Source organism: Rhodamnia argentea, chromosome 10 (assembly GCF_020921035.1).
Source record: "Rhodamnia argentea isolate NSW1041297 chromosome 10, ASM2092103v1, whole genome shotgun sequence".
NCBI lineage: Eukaryota > Viridiplantae > Streptophyta > Magnoliopsida > Myrtales > Myrtaceae > Rhodamnia > Rhodamnia argentea.
This window is the reverse complement of record NC_063159.1, coordinates 5732815-5750353: the sequence shown is the minus strand read 5'-3', so window position 1 is coordinate 5750353 and position 17539 is coordinate 5732815. Positions and strand designations below refer to the sequence as shown.

Below are 17539 nucleotides of genomic sequence, written 5' to 3'. Positions count from 1 at the left end.
TTTTCTTTCCTTTTTCATTATTTGCCCTCATTGAATCCGATGAGTGCTTCCCTCATTGGCCACCCCTTGCCTAAATCTGATGAGGATTGTGGCCAGTGAAGGCATCCTAGCCCTTGGCCCCTTGCTTGTGGCCGACAACCTCCACCGCCCATCACCGGGGTCCGGTGATCGGTGGAGGGAAATAGGAGAAAAGGAAAAAACAAAATTTCAAAAAATTCAAGAAAAACAATAGCAAAAACAGTCAATGTCAGTTATTTTTTATCAAAATTGACCGGAATAACTAATTTGGCAAATCCTCAAAAGGTAGGGCAAATTGAAAAGTTTAAGATTGAATTTGCCGTTGTACTATCCAACTTTTGGATTGATAGTGAACTCTTTAAGTTTGACTTTTCCGATGTAGGTACCAATGCTCATACTGAACCACCTAAAATCTATGCTGTTTTTTTTTTCCCTGTTTTTATCATTTTCCGCTGATTTCTTTGATAATTTTTTCGTATTGCGTTGGATTTGAATTACAAGGTGGGCTTAGCTTTGGCATTAATTCATAAAATCGGGCAAAAATCATTGGCCAACCTCGTATTTCTTTCCTGGTTCTTAGGCCACTGTCGTCCGACCACACAGAAGTTTCAAAAGCATTTGAAGAGCAGGCAAAAGTGAGGTAAACCGGGGCATCCAGGGCCCAGAACTCCAAAAACGAGAGGGCTGATGCATCCATTCATGCATTAAAATAACAGCAGCACGGCAAAGAAACAGTAATCCTAGAAAGGTCATCGCGCATGCATTAATACAGAAGACGCCAAAACAGTTTATGACTAATTATGCAGAAAGAATCCATTGCATGTCTCTGTCATGACATGTATGTTTTACTTGCTCTGGTTTGATAATTCAGCTGCAGCCTGATTATGACGGCGGCTTTATCAGATGCTGGTTACCAGTCCTCTTAAATGTTTGACCCGCAAAGTTCGCCCCCGGGGGAATGTCCGTCTACGACAGCGATTTCGGGTGCCAATAGGCTCGTGTTGATTGAGATGATAAAACAGTTATTTCTCGAGAAAGGTCAGATCGGCCGCATCACCATCGAGCCACAGCGATATGGATGTGCCTGCTTCTTACAGGTTCCTGATAAGTGACATCCACCTTTGTAACGTTTCCTTTTTCTTTTCGAAGATCGAAATGATGGTTACGCCGATCGAGATGATGATTGTGCCGGAGCCGCATTGAGGCTTTCTAGTTTGCGTCCGAAGTTTCTTCTACATGGATGACGCGGGAGCATCAAGGTCTAACAAGGAAAAGGTATCCAAAGATGGATTTTTGAGAAGATTGAAGAATAAAGGCTAGTTCCTTTCTTTTCAAGATTTCCTCATTTTATGTTTCCTAGTTTAAATTTTGGTTTCCTTTGTGAGTCAAAGGTTTCCTATTCCTGATTTAATGTTTTATAATTTGATGTTTCCTAGTTTGAAATTTTCCAGTTGAAGATTTCATAGTTTTATGTTCCCTAATTTAATATTACTTGGTTAAGGTTTCCTAATTCATTGTTTTTCTAGTTTAGTGTCCTAGTACCTCCATATATAGAGAAAGAGGTGTTCTCTCAACGGTAAGAAATGGGTCTTCTTTGTGGATGAGACGGGTCAGTTATTGAAAGTTGGAATAACTCGAAGGTGATTGTGATATCTATTGTATCACTTGATCTATGACAGAATCCTATACGGCTTTATGCTCTCTCCATGTAGTAGGTCACCTTAATTGAACCTCATAAATTCACTGTTCCTCGTTCTGTCTATTATCTTATTATTCGATCAACATCATCAAATTTCCTAGACTTAGAAATGAGCAACTCTTTGATCAGTATCGACAATCGGTGAATCGATATTGCAACTTCTTCTCCAATATTCCCAACGAAATTCTGCCCTCTCAAGCTAGGCTCCTTTCCTTGTAACCAAGGGGGTGTTACCAGGTTATCTATCTGTGGGCATGGCAGGCTCAAAGAAGTCCAAATTAGAAGATACCCACAAAGCGAACATGCTTCTGGGGCAACATAAGGAAACAATTTAGCTCTCTGACAAACAAAATGGACAAAAATAAAAGAAAAAAAGCGAACTTTTTTTCATCTTCCACTGTTCTGATCTGATTCTGACCTTGGATCCTTGTGGCTGCTGGTGTTAGGGATGAGACACAAACATGTGTTTCGCTGTCCTTGGATCTAACCTCTTGACGAAAAAGACAAACCCACATGGATCATCTTACAGTTGAACGCTCTGTGTTTTCTCTTCAAACATTAGGCATTTGGCATTTTGTAATCCAAAGGTTTGACCTTTGCTCTTACCTCCTCTTTTTTTTTTTTTTTGGTTTCATTTAAGCCATTTACTTGCTCTCTGGACAAAGGTCCAACCATTTTCTGATCATACTGAATCCAAAGGTTTGCACAATTTTTTTTTTTTAAGGTTCTGTGTTTTATGTTTTGTTCACATGGGAAAAAACAAAGATAAACAGTCAGACAGCTTGTAGACAATATCTTTGGAGCAATGCACACCTAACACCCACGGTTCTGACTTCTTGATCCGTTTTCTTCTCAGTTTTCAGGATTTGCTCTTGTTTTTTTGGTGAAACCGAGTATACAGCAGAACGAGCAACTTCCTTGATACCATTTGCATCACTTTCATCATTCACACCAAGAAACAGGGCACTCGTGACAACAGTACAGTACAACTTAAAGCCTATCATCGTTTGCATGCAGTGAGTGGCCACAATACAAAGTAAAGATCCACATCCCAATCAGTCGTTCATCCCATCCACAATTCATTGGAAGAAGAGGAGGAGGAGGAGGGGCGACTTGCTATGATTCAAGAAGTCAGTTCAGCCATTTAAAATGATGAGGGAGCCACTCCTTGACCGGGAATCGGATCCTCAACAGCCATCTTTTCCGCCATTGCTCACCAGATATTTGTACTCCGGCCACTTCTTGGCCAGATGGGGTGCCAGGTTACACTTCTCATTTCACTTCAACTTCGGCGATAGTTCGGATGCACCCATATTAAGAACACTTGCTAATAATGTGAAAGAGAACATCTTCTACATGGGGCACAGTTTAACATGGTACTCTTCATACAGTTTCAAGTTTGAGATGTTTTGAACTTTTGCAAGCTTTTCCTTTTTATTCTTCCATTTTCCTCTCATTGTTTAGAAAGGCCGATTTTCTACTATCACTTCAACATCATAGTTTTGGAATTGAGAAGAGAGTTTCAACTACTTAATTCAATTATCTCAGGCAAAAAAACAAGTAATTTGTTTCCCTTCCATGGCCAAAAATTGGAAAACGAGTTGCAAACTGATGTTTACTAGTTCTATGTAGCGGAAAAGGCAGTTGTTCTAGTAGCTGCTGTATGGTATTGATTTACTAGCCTCAATTTAACAGGTAAAAGGTAAAATGAAAAAAAATATAAGGCAAAAGAAAAAGGTTGTGCCTTTCAGAAGTATGCATATAGCAGTATCATGTATCAGAATAAGTAATCAAATAGCCCTTTTCTTCTCGTGTATGCATGCATTCATATCCTTTACATGGTTCTTGGTGAAATAAGATCTTGACCCAACCTATTCAGTACCTCCAGAAATTTTGGTATGTGCAGTTCTATAGAAAAAATCAAACCTTGGTAAGGTCACGCTTCATTTCGATCTGTGTGTTCTCAGTCCATATGAGAAAATGAAGTAGTTTAATGTCTTCTTGTCTTGCAGGATGTGGGAGTTCTTGGTAGGTCTGTACATGATCAGTATTTGGCCAGACTCTCTACTATTGGCTGCCGTATATGGAGTGGTAGAATCAGGCTCCATTTTCTTGCTTGGTCCAACCATTGGAGAGTGGGTCGATAAGTTGAGCTATGTCAAGGTTCGATAAACTTCAATTCTCAAATTTCTCAATTCAGGACCAGAACTAAAGAAATTGGATGGCACCTTAGGTTCGAATGCTGCAACCAAAAATTTGGAACTAAGCAAGCATTTTTCAGAGAGAAAATAATTGCTCAGAATATTTGAATGAGTTCGAATTGTTTTTGTAAAGTCTCATACTTGTTGCAGGTTCTACAGCTCTGGCTCATAACACAAAACTTCTCATTCGTGGTGGCCGGAGCCACAGTCTTTGGTATGCTGGCCTATCCAGATCTGAAATCCACAAATTCTGGATTGTTCATCGTGCTCATCATTGTGACCAATGTTTCGGGAGCTATGGGCATGCTTTCTACTCTAGCTGGAACAATTTTGATTGAAAGAGAATGGTAATACCAAGTTTAGACGCATAGCTAGAGTCTCTTCCACATATTGGCTAATTAATAGTATGCCTTTAGTCTTTTGGCGAATTGAGGAGAGACGTTTTTCCAGTATCTTTTTGCTACAAAATTTTTTTTCAATTTATTTTGCCTCATAATTATGCCTCTAATTGCAGGGTGGTAGTGATGTCAGAAGGCCAACTTCCGGCACTTTTGACCCAGATGAACTCGGTCATCAGAAGGATCGATCTGATCTGCAAATTATTTGCTCCGGTTGTTTCCGGATTCATAATCAGCTTTGTTTCGCTAAGGGTATCTGCTATGACTTTAGCCGTCTTGAACACAACATGTGTTTGGCTGGAGTACTGGTTTTTCATGTCTGTATATAAGGGGATTCCAGCTCTTGTTGAGAGAAACCTGAGAAGAACCTCGAGACCTTCTCCGGTTGATCTGTTGGAGAGCTCACTCATTCAAAATGGAGATCCTGGATCAGCAGAAAGCAGCCAAAAGCAGAATCTCAGGGAGAAAATTTCAAAGGTTCCCTTCATTGGTGCTTGGAAAGTGTACCTAGAGCAGGAAGTTGTGCTTCCTGGAGTATCACTAGCTTTGCTGTACTTTACAGTCCTCAGGTGATGTACTAGAAATTACTTCACTCTGCAATTATATATCTAGAACTAGTCCCAGAACATGCATATTCCACTCCAGGAAAAAGACTGATCTGCCCTCAAAGGTTCATTTTTCTTCGGCTGAGTTAAAAGTAGAGCGGACAATTGTGAAGTACGTGTACGACAGATTTGTGCTTGCATCAAATTTGAGTTGTCTTAATGCCATTACCATTTTCTCGTACTATCTATGAGACGGCATTTGTCGCTGCTTCTCAATCATCAAGGCAGTGTGAATTTGTTGCTCTAATTCATTGCATTTACAAGTAGAAGAATTTTATTGTTTTGGTTTCAAACTCTACAGCTTCGGAAGTTTGATGACCGCTACATTGGAGTGGGAAGGTGTACCTGCATTTGTCATCGGAATAGCACGCAGCATAAGTGCAACAATTGGCATTGCAGCCACTCTGGTGTATCCAGTCTTACAATCCCGGATTTCTACACTAAGAACAGGGCTCTGGTCTGTTTGGTCCCAAGTATGGTTCTCCAGTTCCAACTTTGCAGGGATTTTTTGTCTGTAAATTTGACAAGCATTACATGGATAGATAATTAAAATATATTGCAGTGGATCTTCCTGTTTCTATGTGTCGGCTCAATATGGGTTCAGAACGGCTTAGTAGCTGCCTACATGCTGATGGCAGGAGTGGCGACATCTCGACTGGGACTGTGGATGTTCGATTTAGCTGTTATTCAACAGATGCAGGTTATTTACATATCACAAGCATGATTGTAGATCCGTTATTTCCCGAACATAGACAGATGGAGCAGCTGTTCATTGCTTGAACAGAAGACTACTTTTGTTTCTCTTTTCTCATTTCTTTAGTTGGCTTTGGCAGGATGAGGTACCAGAATCTGACCGGTGCGTCGTTGGAGGCGTTCAGAATTCACTCCAGTCCTTTCTGGATCTGATGGCTTATGTTATGGGAATATTCATCTCGAAACCACAGGTGATTCCTGGTGCTGCTGCAATTAAATGGAGAACTATTTTTCCCTCCCTCTTAAATATGAGGATCTTTTGCTTCAGAATCCAACTTCTCAAATTGTTGTTCTTGCATCAGGACTTCTGGAAGTTGATGCTGTTATCTTTTCTGGCAGTTACAATTTCGGTGATCTTGTATACTTTACATGTTTATCGCGTCCGCAAGCATCTCATTCATTTTGAAAAGATCGCTCTCCTGGGCAGTTTGTTGATGAGACCTTCTTCAGATGCTGGTCGGAGCTGAAGCGCGGGAGCTTCTGTTATATAGTTTGTGCTGTTTGAGGATTTTCTCCAAGAACCTTATTAGAGCTGGATCGCAGGCGACAATCCTCTGTAAATATAGCAATTTCAGCTGTCCTAATAAATTTAAATAGGATTGAGAGATGAAAACTGGGACTGTGTTTCAGTATGTGTTAGCAACATGAAAATGCTGCTTCTACATTTGCAAAATCCTCATGGTCATTCAACTTCTTGTGTCATCTCCTTCTGCAAAGAGACAGTTTCGCATGTGTCTTTGATTTGGTTTATGAAAAGTCAGATAGAATCTATTCATCATAGTCGGAGAACTGGAGAGAGAGTGACCACATGTTAACATGTCTTCGTCGTACAATTTTACCTATTGAAACACCCAAAACTGGAATACAGAGGCAAGCCGTACAGCACTCCTTTGACGAAACCATCAGAATTTACAAGACATGATTAAACATCGTGCATGTAAAGAATGAAGGTATAACAACAGCACAAAAAATGAACATGTGAGCGGAACGAACTCAAAACTAAATGTAGGATTGGGACGAGAGTTTGTATCCGGATATAAGCGCGGACAAAGCCAATGCGAGGAAGGCAAAGAAGGCCATGCTTATCGAAGCTGCTATGCAGTCTGTAAACAGATTATCCACATTACCTCTCATCCTGTTGGTCATGGGCACTGCTGTAGATGCTGCTGATATCCGGAGGTATGCCACAACCTATTGCTACCCAAGATAATTGAATCCCATTCAATACATCAAAACAATATCATCACCCAGATTGATATAGACAGTCTCCATAGAGAGGTGAACATGTGGGCATGTGAATTGTGAGACCGTTGTCGAGGTTAAAAGTGCAATAATCGAATTATATGAGAAGGCAAAATGATCAAGACGAACAATAAAAAATGCACGATCCCCTATTCCAGTATCGCGTAGAAACTGCCAGGTTGAAGACCAAGCTATCAGATGAGATCATGGTTTAAGACTGAAATTCTCTACTGGGAACATATGGCCAAGCTCTCGATCTTTTTTCGTCAACGCCATCCCAGGTACTCCGGCAAGTGATTGCTATAACCCAAAACAAAAAGTCCAAATTCTTTTTCCAAATGAGGACCATACAAAGAGTATGTTTTCTGCCAGCAAAATGATTGGGATGCCCAATGATTAAGACAGAACTTGGAAACTCTATGTGATCTTATTGTTAAAATATGTCTCGAGTTGAGCCCGAAGCGAAAATATAAAATTGCAACGATAAATAAATGAATAAGGAAATTGTTTGCTGGGTGAGAATTAGCTTTGATAATTCTCTAGTTGAGAATCTAAGATGGAAGACTTTAACGTGAAAACATAATTGAAGAAAAAGATAAAGATCAAGAAAGTCCCAATTTGAATATTCCCGGACATCGGTGTTAGCAGCCCGCCCTAGGAACTAATTAAAGTTGATGCTCTAACATTAGTTGTGGATTAGGTTGTATCGAAAAACGACCTTCACCATACTTAGGTAGTCATAATATGTTGCTAGAGACCGCTTATGACTTATGGGCCCAAAAGAGTTTTGAGCACACTTCTAATGTTTAGTGAACCTACAATGTCGCACACAAAAGTGAACCGAGTTCATATTTTCTCTGCGCCTTGATCTACTTAAGAAGTAAATTTTAATTTATTCTCATATTCTAAATATCTATGTAATCGTGCATGTTGTAAGATAACGATTGTATGCACGATTGAAGATAGACGGTTTGACAGACCCGAATTGCTCGGCCCCACTTCTTTGTTACGCGTAAATATTGAGGCTATATTTATAGACAGAGGAAAACCCTAGAGAGGCTTATGAGAATAAAAGAGTCTTATTTCGAAGGAGAAAAAGAAAGGAAATACAGAGAATCGTTCTTTGTTCTTAGATCTTTGAGAGAGTCTCGAAGATGAAAGCAATCAAGCAAGAGGAGCTCCAATATCTATAAGCTAGCACTTAGATCGTTGGAGACTTCGGTTCATGTGTGTGGATACTAGGGGTGAGCATGGGCTGGGTGGGCCGGGTCCGGACCTAGACCCCGAAACCGATCTCGTTATAACCGGTTCCTAGTTTTTGGAACCGAGAACCGACCCTGTTTGTCTTGGAACCTGTTTTGGAACAGACCCTATTTTTCGGTCCGGTTTCGGGGTCTACCCGAGAACCTGTTTTTTTTTTTTTTTTTTATGAAAATAATATGAGCATTGATGAAATGAGCAACAAAAATTATAATACACCAAAAGCAACAATCCAAAAAATAATAATAAATAATAGTATGATTCACCAAAAGCAACAAACCCTAATATAAAAAATAAAATTTGCAATCCACCAAAAGCAACAATGATCCTCCGTAACGCTGAATTAACATAGTGCAAGTCTTTCTATCACACTTCAATTTTCATTATACCCATTAAAAAAGAACTGAAATTGTACGATCCAAATAATATGCTAAAAGACACCACATTAAGCGCACATGAACCAGCACCAGAAAAACTCAAACACCACGAGCATAAAACCAAAATCATAGTTATTTGAACACTACATTAAGGTTTCTTTTTTTTTTTTTAAGTAACTAAAAACCGGTTCTAAAACCGGTCCGGGTGGGTCTTCACCTAGAACCGGGAACCGGACCGGTTTCAACCGGTTCCCAAAAATTGGAACCGAAACCCGGACCGGTTTGAGCAAGAACCGATTCCCGACCCTGTTTTTCGGGTGGGCCGATCCGGGTTCCGGGTAAACCCGGTCCGGTTGCACACCCCTGGTGGATACCAAGAGAGGCGCAACACTTGGAGCGCTAATCCAGTTACAATCGATCATCAATTTTATCTTCGATCTGCAAAAGGTACATCTTGAACTCCTATTGATTTCAATATACGCATAGATCTTATCTAGGGTTTCGGTTTAGAATTATATTCCGTTGCGTTTTAACAATCCCGAAACCCCTTCAATCGGGACTGCATGTTCTGGAAACGGTACCTTCTGTTGGGCGATATCTTGGAGACCTCCTTATTGAAGTCGGCAAAGAGAAAAAAAAAGAGAAAAAAGTGATCAGTCCAATCTTGGACCGTTGATTCCTCTACGTAGAAGTCAACTCTGAGGAGGACCCTGCAGTGGAATTTCTACTAATACATATATGCATAATATAAGTCAGAGGACGAAGACTAGCGTGGCCTTGAAGCATCGATTTCGTGTGTGCTTGGTGTGCTGAAGTTGATGCAGAGTTCTTGAAGCACCATTTATCGAGTGCTTGTTGATGTGGTTTATTCCGCGGAATTATATCAAGAATTTAAGTGTCGACGCTGATTAAATCTTGAGGTTAGATTTGTTTTAATTCCTTTGCGAGGTTGAGAGATTATTTCGCTAGGAATTGAGGGATAAATACTGTGTGCGTTCTTAAATGTAATTGGGGCTGAAAAATACTGAGAGTGTTTGAATTACTCGAGTTTGATTTGTAATCTCCGTGTATCGCTCGTTCTATAGTGGAATTCGTTACTGCTCTCTCCCCGTGGATGTAGGTCTCTACGCCCGAATCACGTATATCCGGTATTCGATTTATTTTCTTGTTCTATCTATTTATTGTTCTATCGCTTGTTTCGCGCAACATCTATTATCCAACGAAAATGGGTCTCGCTTTTACCGATGGAATTGGGTCCCCTGTTCTCGCATACCGGCAATGATGCAACTCAGGCTGAATTGAAAACTTTTGAACAGAAGAAAGGGCACTTTGTCACGTTGACTTGAAAAAGGATAGTTGGCCCTAAAAAGAGACACGAAGAGTCAATAGCATAACGATGAGCAATCGATGAATTTCAAAGTGATTCTTCTCTACACATCGAAAACTTCATCGCCCAGAAAGGCAAACGAAGAGTCAATGGAAAAAATATTCTGTTCCTCTTCACTCTCTCTTTATATGAACATTTCAGAAAATCTGCCATTCCAAGTAAAGCATGAGCTTTTAATAGGACACTGTTCAGGAAAATGACCTGGGATGAAAGGACGAGCCTTTTGTCTTTGCCACGTTCAGACAGCAAAGAAAGTAGATGTCTGGAACACGAACTAAAAGCGTAACAGAGACAGATTACCCACCTGGTCGACGAAGAAGTCGATCAGAGCCGACGTCTGGCGCTGAAACAGCTCCTGCCCAGTAGAAATCTGGTGGACGTGCCGCAATGCTTGCGCTCGTGTAAAGAGCAGCCAGGATCGATATCGCCAACAGATATCTGTGCGCAAATCTCCAGTTCAATACTAAAAATTTCTGAATCCAGTGAAAAAAGTGCACCGCAATCCTAAAATTTCTGTACTCAGTGCAGTCCTAAATTCTTTTGAATTGATCATTCAAATGCTGCAAATCCTTTGAATGATTATAATACAACCGAAACGTTTGATGGCCAAGTTTAACAGTTCATTTGCACTTCTAGGATTTAGGACTGGTGCGCTCGACAGAACACCAAATACTCCACATCCTCGTACTTGAATTCCTGGAGAGAGAGAGACATCGGACTCAAACCTGAATTCCTCGTACTTGTCGAAGTCCTTCCAGTCGCCGTGCCCATGATTATGAACGCAAGCAGCGAGAACAGCAAGGCCAGCCCCCGGAGTACCAGGGACCCCTTCCAGATCAGATCGTGCCTCCTCCACCGCCTCACGATCGCGGAAACCCCCAGCCCCGACCCCGCCGGAGCCTGCCTCTCGACGTCCGTGGCCGGCGGGGCGAAGGGCAGCGACTGGATGGGCTTCTGCGGTGTCTCACCGTCTTCGGTGCCTGACATCGCGGCGCTCGGTTCACCCGATTTGCTCCCCATCGGCCTCGCGCGGAAGGAATCTTTGAATGCCTGAAGTATGCGCGAGACGCCTCTGCGTGTGAATCTTTGTTCCGTGGAAAGAAGAAGAAGAAGTAGAGAAGCGTCTCCTTCCGGAAGCTCAATTTTCCTGTTCTTCCGCATACGGGTGTTTATCAAGTACAGCCGAGTGCACGAAGATTCGAATCCCACTCCCAATAGGTCACCGACAGCTCATCTAGGAGGGAGGTCTGATTGGCCATCTTGATGACACGTACGACGGTCAGGAAGTTGTCGGGAGCGGGTGATTGCTGCGGCAAACCCCCGGCGAACCAACTAACGTCAGTTTGGATCAAATTGAGACACTTTTCAAGAATTGTCCTAGACTTTTAATTAATTAATGTAGTTGATGCCATGCATGAATGCGCGTTTGGCTTTTTTTTTTTTTTCGATAATCAAGATTTCTCATGTGCAATGGATTAAATCTTCGAAGTGGTGGGGTACAAGACCAATGCCACTGGATAAACCCCCAAGATGGAGGCCGGGGAGATTCGAACCTGGGACCTCCTTACCGGTTTAACTGTCTAAAGCCAAGAAATCTCACCAACTCAATCAACACTCCATTGATAATGTGTGTTTATTTTATATGTGCACTTTCCAAAAGTACCATTGCTTCTCCATGATGATATCAATTGTGCGCTCACCTAGTCGAGCTGCTATAAAGTTTTTTTCGGAAAAAAGTGATTTTTTTGGGATTAACAGTTAATCCTCCCATTGCATGTCAAGCTTGTAAAATGCATCATACAGAATACTGTGGTGTGTGTGTGTATATATATATATGAATCAGCTAGGAGGGCTCTGTGCTATGTGCTTTCTCGAGCAGGCAGCTTCTTTAATGCATGTCTTCTTACTTTTTAGTGAATCTCAATGCCCTCCTTTTTTCAACTGGCGATTGTTCTTCTCCTCCTTTATCTTCGCGGGCTGGGGGGCAATGATGGCTATATTGGTCCGTTTGCACACGTTGGTAAGCATGCTATGGCACGTGCGGGCACACACGTATACTCTACTTGCGTGCGTGCAGTGGCATGCACGGATGTTTGTGTTTCGCTGACCAATAGCATTACTCAAATAGGTGTGATCGGTATATTTAGGTTATAAAACTACTTTGAGTTTCCTGTGTGGGTGCTGTCATATTTTTGCAAATGTTAGTGCGATTTACTGCAGTGTTGTCTCGTTTGTCTGCTGTGCCTTGGAGGAACTTGTGTTGTTAGGAATCTTCTTTTTTGGTTCTCCTTTGTCTTGAATATAACGGAGGAATCAACATTCAACATTCCTGCTGCTCCATATTCTGCCGGTAGATCGTCTCATTAGCATTTACGATGAGCCTTGGCCATATACTGACATCTCTTACAACTAACATCTCTCACATCTAACAAATAACCTGGAGAACTCGATCAGCGTCGTTTAAGATATCCATGTTTTCACCTGCTCTGTGCATGTAGAATCCTTGTTTAGAACTTCTCTTTTTTGATCGCTGGGGGAATGGTGATGGAGCTGCTCTTTCACTCAAATTTGAAGTCGACAAACTTCGTGGCCTTTATCTCTCTAGTTATATTAATATGCTTCTCTTGAGCCGTTGGTGTTCTGTCTGCTCTTGCCGGTTCCATCCTAATTGAAAGGGAATGGTGATTCTATCTAATTGTTAATGAGAAATTTTTGAGTTCTAAACAAGGTTTTTTTTTTATCATACCATCAAAAGTTCCGTTGAATGTGGTTGAGGGGTCATGACTCTGGAAATTAAAAATTTACAGCTTTCCTGTTCCTTCATGTAGCAAGTAGCAAGCCTGGTGTAACCCTAAAATGCTCGTAACCATAAAATGCAAAAATTCTCATCTAAGAAACCTGATGAAAGACAGTTTGCAGGGTGGTTGTGATATCAGAAGGGCATTGTTCCCTCATGTAGCAAGTATACCATAAATGGTTTGCTCGTAACCATAAAACGCAAAAATTCTCTTCTAAGAAACCTGATGAAAGACAGATTGCAGGGTGGTTGTGACATCAGAAGGGCATCCACCGGAAATTTAACAGAGATGAACTCAGTCATCAGAAGCATCGACCTAATCTGCAAACTATTTGCTCCAGCAGTGTCGGGCTTCTTTGTCAGCTTCGCATCGCTGAAGGCTTCTGCTGTGGCTTTTGCACTTTGGAATTTTGCATCTGCTTGGTCAGAGTGTTGGCTTATGAGTTCCGTATACAGTGGCATCCCTGCACTGAGAGAGAGCAACCGGAGGAGAAGACAGCAGATTCCTTCAGATGGCACCGAAGGCAGAGTATCTACATTAGATAGTGGGATGCTTCATGATGAGGCAAGTGTTCATGGGACGGAAGAAAAGAGCTTGATGACGAGGAAAATGAATCAAGTAATGAATAGTGCTTTCATGTTTTCATGGAGGGCATATGTAAGGCAGGAGTTGGTACTGCCTGGCGTAGCTCTTGCCTTGTTGTATTTTACAGTTCTCAGGTGACATGTTCAAAGTCTGCAATTTGGAAATTGTGCTGGCGATTGTCGATTGTATGTGCGAGATGATTTTCAACTTGTTAAGTTGGTTTAGCTTTTAGAACAAATTGTGTCGCATGTAGAATCCACTTTGGAAGACCGGATATGAATATATTACTAGGCCAAACTGAGTAATGTGCTTAGCTTGGTTAGCTTGACATGTTCCGATTTTTTCTCTGGCTTTGAGATCATGGTTGATTGATTCCTTTTGGTTGTGGCTCGAGTTCCCGTATTAAGTGTTGGCATCTTGTTAACTTTCGTAGTGCAGTTTTGGGACTTTAATGACGGCGGATCTGAAATGGGAAGGAATACCTGATTATGTTATCGGCATTTGGAATTGCAGAAACTCGTTTATACCGCTTCTTGCATTCTCGCATTTCGACACTTCGTACTGGACTTTGGTCTATTTGGTGCCAGGTACTTGCGGAACTTTCAGCTTGGCATTTCAACTTCTGATTTAGGTTCAGCCACACAGTTAAATTGTCTGATATTGCATGATCATGATGACACAGTGGACCTTCCTAATCGTGTGCGTGGCCTCAATCTGGGTTCAAAACAAGCATTTGTCGGTGTCCATGTTGATGGGGGGTGTGGCAGCATCTCGATTAGGATTGTGGATGTTCGACTTGTCTGTGACACAGCTGATGCAGGTGAGGATACCATGCATCAATCTAGCTGAATCCCTCTAAGGAAGTGGGAACATTTTCTGCCATGAGTAATACACCGAGCTGGCATGCTCAGCATTTTTCTTAACTCTGGATAGGACAATGTTCCTGAATGTGACCGTGGCGCTGTTGGAGGAGCTCAGAACTCTCTTCGGTCTGCTCTGGACTTGATGTCCAGCATCATGGTGATAATAATATCCGATCCGCAGGTAAATCACGTTTTTGTTGCACAGAATGTGCTCTCTGTTGTTACAGAGAATGTGCTCTCAATTTAGAAGAACAAGAGAAGATTAATCTGAAAATGCACTTGTCACACTCTAAAAAATTCCGAGAAGAGTACATAGCATTTTCAAAAAATAAAGAAAAACTGAATTGCACTAACTAGCAACAAAATAGGAACTGAACAACAAACTCCTACTATCTTGTTGACTAAGTAAAACAAAAACAAACAGCTAACAGACCAAAACAAAAAATGACCAAGAATGATCCTTAAGGCATAACCAACATACTCCTCTTTGGCTTAAGGAGCAGAACACATTCCAGCCTTCTTCTTCAGTAACTCAAGTCTGCTTGCTTGCGGTGGCTTAGTAAACACATCAGCCACCCGATCTTCCGTCTTGCAATAGAGTAGCTTCACTTCACCTTCTTGTTGCACTTCCCTCAAATAGTAGAACTTGATCTTGAAATGCTTGGTTCTCCCGTGAAAGACAGGATTTTGAGATATGGCTAGTGCAGCTTGGTTGTCCACAAGTATCTCGGTTGGTCCTTCAACTTCTATTTCCGGATCCCGCATCGGCTTTCTCAACCATATTGCATGATTGGCTGCTGCAGAGGCTGCTAGAAACTCAGCGTGCAGAGAGCGAGCAACCACTTCTTGCTTCTTTGAGCTCCGGGTGAAACATCCAGATCCCAAAGTAAAACAAAAAACCACTTGTACTCCTCATATCCTCGATCGAACCAGCCCAATCACTATCAAAGAAAGCCTTGCAACCTGCAATTGTCCACTTTAGTAAACTTGACACCAAATGACCGAGTGCCTTTCAAGTATCTAATCACTCTTTTTGCGGCTACCAAGTGTTCTTCACCAGCACAACTTAGGAATCTTGAAAGCACACCTCCCATACAAGATATCCGGTCTTGTTGCGCTTAGATACATCAAGCAACCAACTAAACTCATGTATACTCCTTCATCAGCAGGCTCGGCTCCTTCGGTCTTCTGCAGCTTCTCCTTTAGATTCATAGGAGTGTTCACACTTCTACATTCCTCCATCTCAAATCTCTTTAAGATCTCTCTTAGGTATTTCCTTTAACGGATGAATACCTCGCCTTTCCTCTGCTGCACCTCCATTCCCGGAAAGAAGGACATTAGTCCAAGATCAGTCATTTCAAATCGCTTCATCAGTCCTCTCTTCAGTTCTGCAATTTGCTCTTCGCAATCACCAATGACCAAAAGATCATCAACATAAAGAGAGACAATAGCTACACCTTCCATACATTTCTTCACATATAGGGTCACTTCACTCAAACTTCTTTTAAACCCAAGTTCCCGCAGATGCTTATCAATCTTACTATACCAAGCTCTTGGAGCCTGCTTCAACCCATACAAGGCTTTTCTCAACTTATACACATGATCTTCCTTGTCTCTCACTACAAAGCCATCAGGCTGCTCAACATATATCTCCTCCACTAGCTCTCCATTCGGAAAGCCGACTTCACATCCAACTGAAATACTTTCCAGCCCTTTTGTGCAAAGTAGCCAGCAGCAATCCTTATGGTATCTAACCTTGCCACTCGGAGCAAAGGTCTCAGAATAGTCTACTCCCCATACCCGCGCATAGCCTTTCACAACAAGTCTTGCTTTGTGCTTATGTATTGAGCCATCGGGATTCAACTTTGTCCCGAATACCCACTTTACTCCAATCACCTTTCCGTTTCCGGGCCTCTCAACCGGATCCCATGTCTAGTTTTTCTCAATCATTCTGATTTCTTCTTCCATTGCAGCACACCATTTCACATCTTCACTTGCTTCCTTATAGCTAGCTGGTTCAATCATAGCTATATTGCATCTCTCATAAATTTCAGCAAGAGATCTAGTGTCTCTCACAGGAACATGATCAATTAGATCCTCGACTTCCACTTCATTTGGTTCAACCTGCAATTGCACTACCTCCTCTTCAGCCTTGCCACCTTCTACGTACCAGTCCCACTTCTTATCTTCCATAAAACTCACATCTCTACACATCACAACCTGGTTGCTAGCAGGATTATAAACTCTATAAGCCTTAGATTGCAAACTATATCCCACAAAGATACATGCTTTTCCTCTTGGATCAAGCTTAACTCTCTTAACGAAAGGAATCAATGAATAGCAAATGCAACCAAACACTTTCGGGTTGCTCACCTTAGGCTTGTAACCATGCCATGCTTCAAATGGTGTCTGCTTGTTGAGAGCTTTAGTGGGCAATCTGTTCAGAAGAAAGACTGCAGTGTTGGCGACCTCAGCCCAGAACTTCTTAAGGAGTTCTTTCTCATGTAGCATACATCTAGCCATCTCCATGATACTCCTGTTCTTCCTTTCACTCACTTCATTTTGCTGTGGAGTGTATGGCACAGTGAGTTGGTGCTTGATCCCCGCATTATCACATACAACATTGAAACCGCCCGAGGTGTATTCTCCTCCATTGTCCGATCTAATTGTCTTGATATTGCAGCCACTCTCCTTCTCCACTTCTCTTTTGAACCTCAAAAAAATCTCATTAACTTCAGCCTTAGTCTTTATGAAGTACACCCAACACATTCTAGTGCAGTCATCTATGAAAGTGATGAGGTATTTGCTGCCATTCGGTGATTCCTCTGGCATTGGACCACACACATCAGTGTGAATTAGTTGCAGCTTCTCACTGGCCCTCCAATTTGACCTTTTGAAAGGAATCCTCACTTGCTTGCCTTGTAAACATGCTCTACACCGAGTTACTTCCTTTTGCAACATAGGTAGGCCCACTGCCATTTCATTTTGCTGCAAGTATTGCAGCCCCTTGCTATGGAAATGACCCAGTCTTCTATGCCATAACTCTTCCTCATCTTGTATACTTTTCATGACTTCATAATTCTCATCAACTGGATCAAATGTAAAACACTTGTTCCTCATAGGAATCCTAAAAAAAATGTGACCATTCTCATCTCCTATGGCACACTCACTCTTCTCAAACACGACCTTCAACCCCTTCTCTACTAACTGACCCACACTCGGCGGGTTCTGATCTATCTTTGGCACAAACAAAACCTCTATGATAAGCTTAACACCACCAGGACCTTCAAGCACTACATCACCTCCGCCTTCTACTTCTATGCATTCTCCATTACCAATCCCGACTTTAGACT

The 17539-nt window shown here is 41.8% G+C and overlaps 1 protein-coding gene across 2 annotated transcripts in view; it reads left to right on the top strand.

Moving 5' to 3' along the window:
• The first annotated feature begins 2475 nt into the window (after window positions 1-2475).
• The window catches only part of LOC115731682 (solute carrier family 40 member 2-like), a 29538-nt gene continuing 14474 nt past the window's right edge, over window positions 2476-17539 (top strand). Inside the window, exons 1-8 of one of the 2 annotated variants that reach the window (XM_048286021.1) lie at window positions 2476-2979; window positions 3730-3880; window positions 4069-4265; window positions 4433-4885; window positions 5223-5394; window positions 5484-5621; window positions 5755-5865; window positions 5977-6359. In XM_048286021.1, coding sequence (XP_048141978.1) covers window positions 2867-2979; window positions 3730-3880; window positions 4069-4265; window positions 4433-4885; window positions 5223-5394; window positions 5484-5621; window positions 5755-5865; window positions 5977-6141 — 1500 coding nt within the window. In that variant the 5' untranslated portion in view covers window positions 2476-2866 and the 3' untranslated portion in view covers window positions 6142-6359. Of the gene's footprint in view, window positions 2980-3729; window positions 3881-4068; window positions 4266-4432; window positions 4886-5222; window positions 5395-5483; window positions 5622-5754; window positions 5866-5976; window positions 6360-17539 lie in introns of those variants that run through there. The other variant, XM_048286022.1, reaches the window with a different exon arrangement.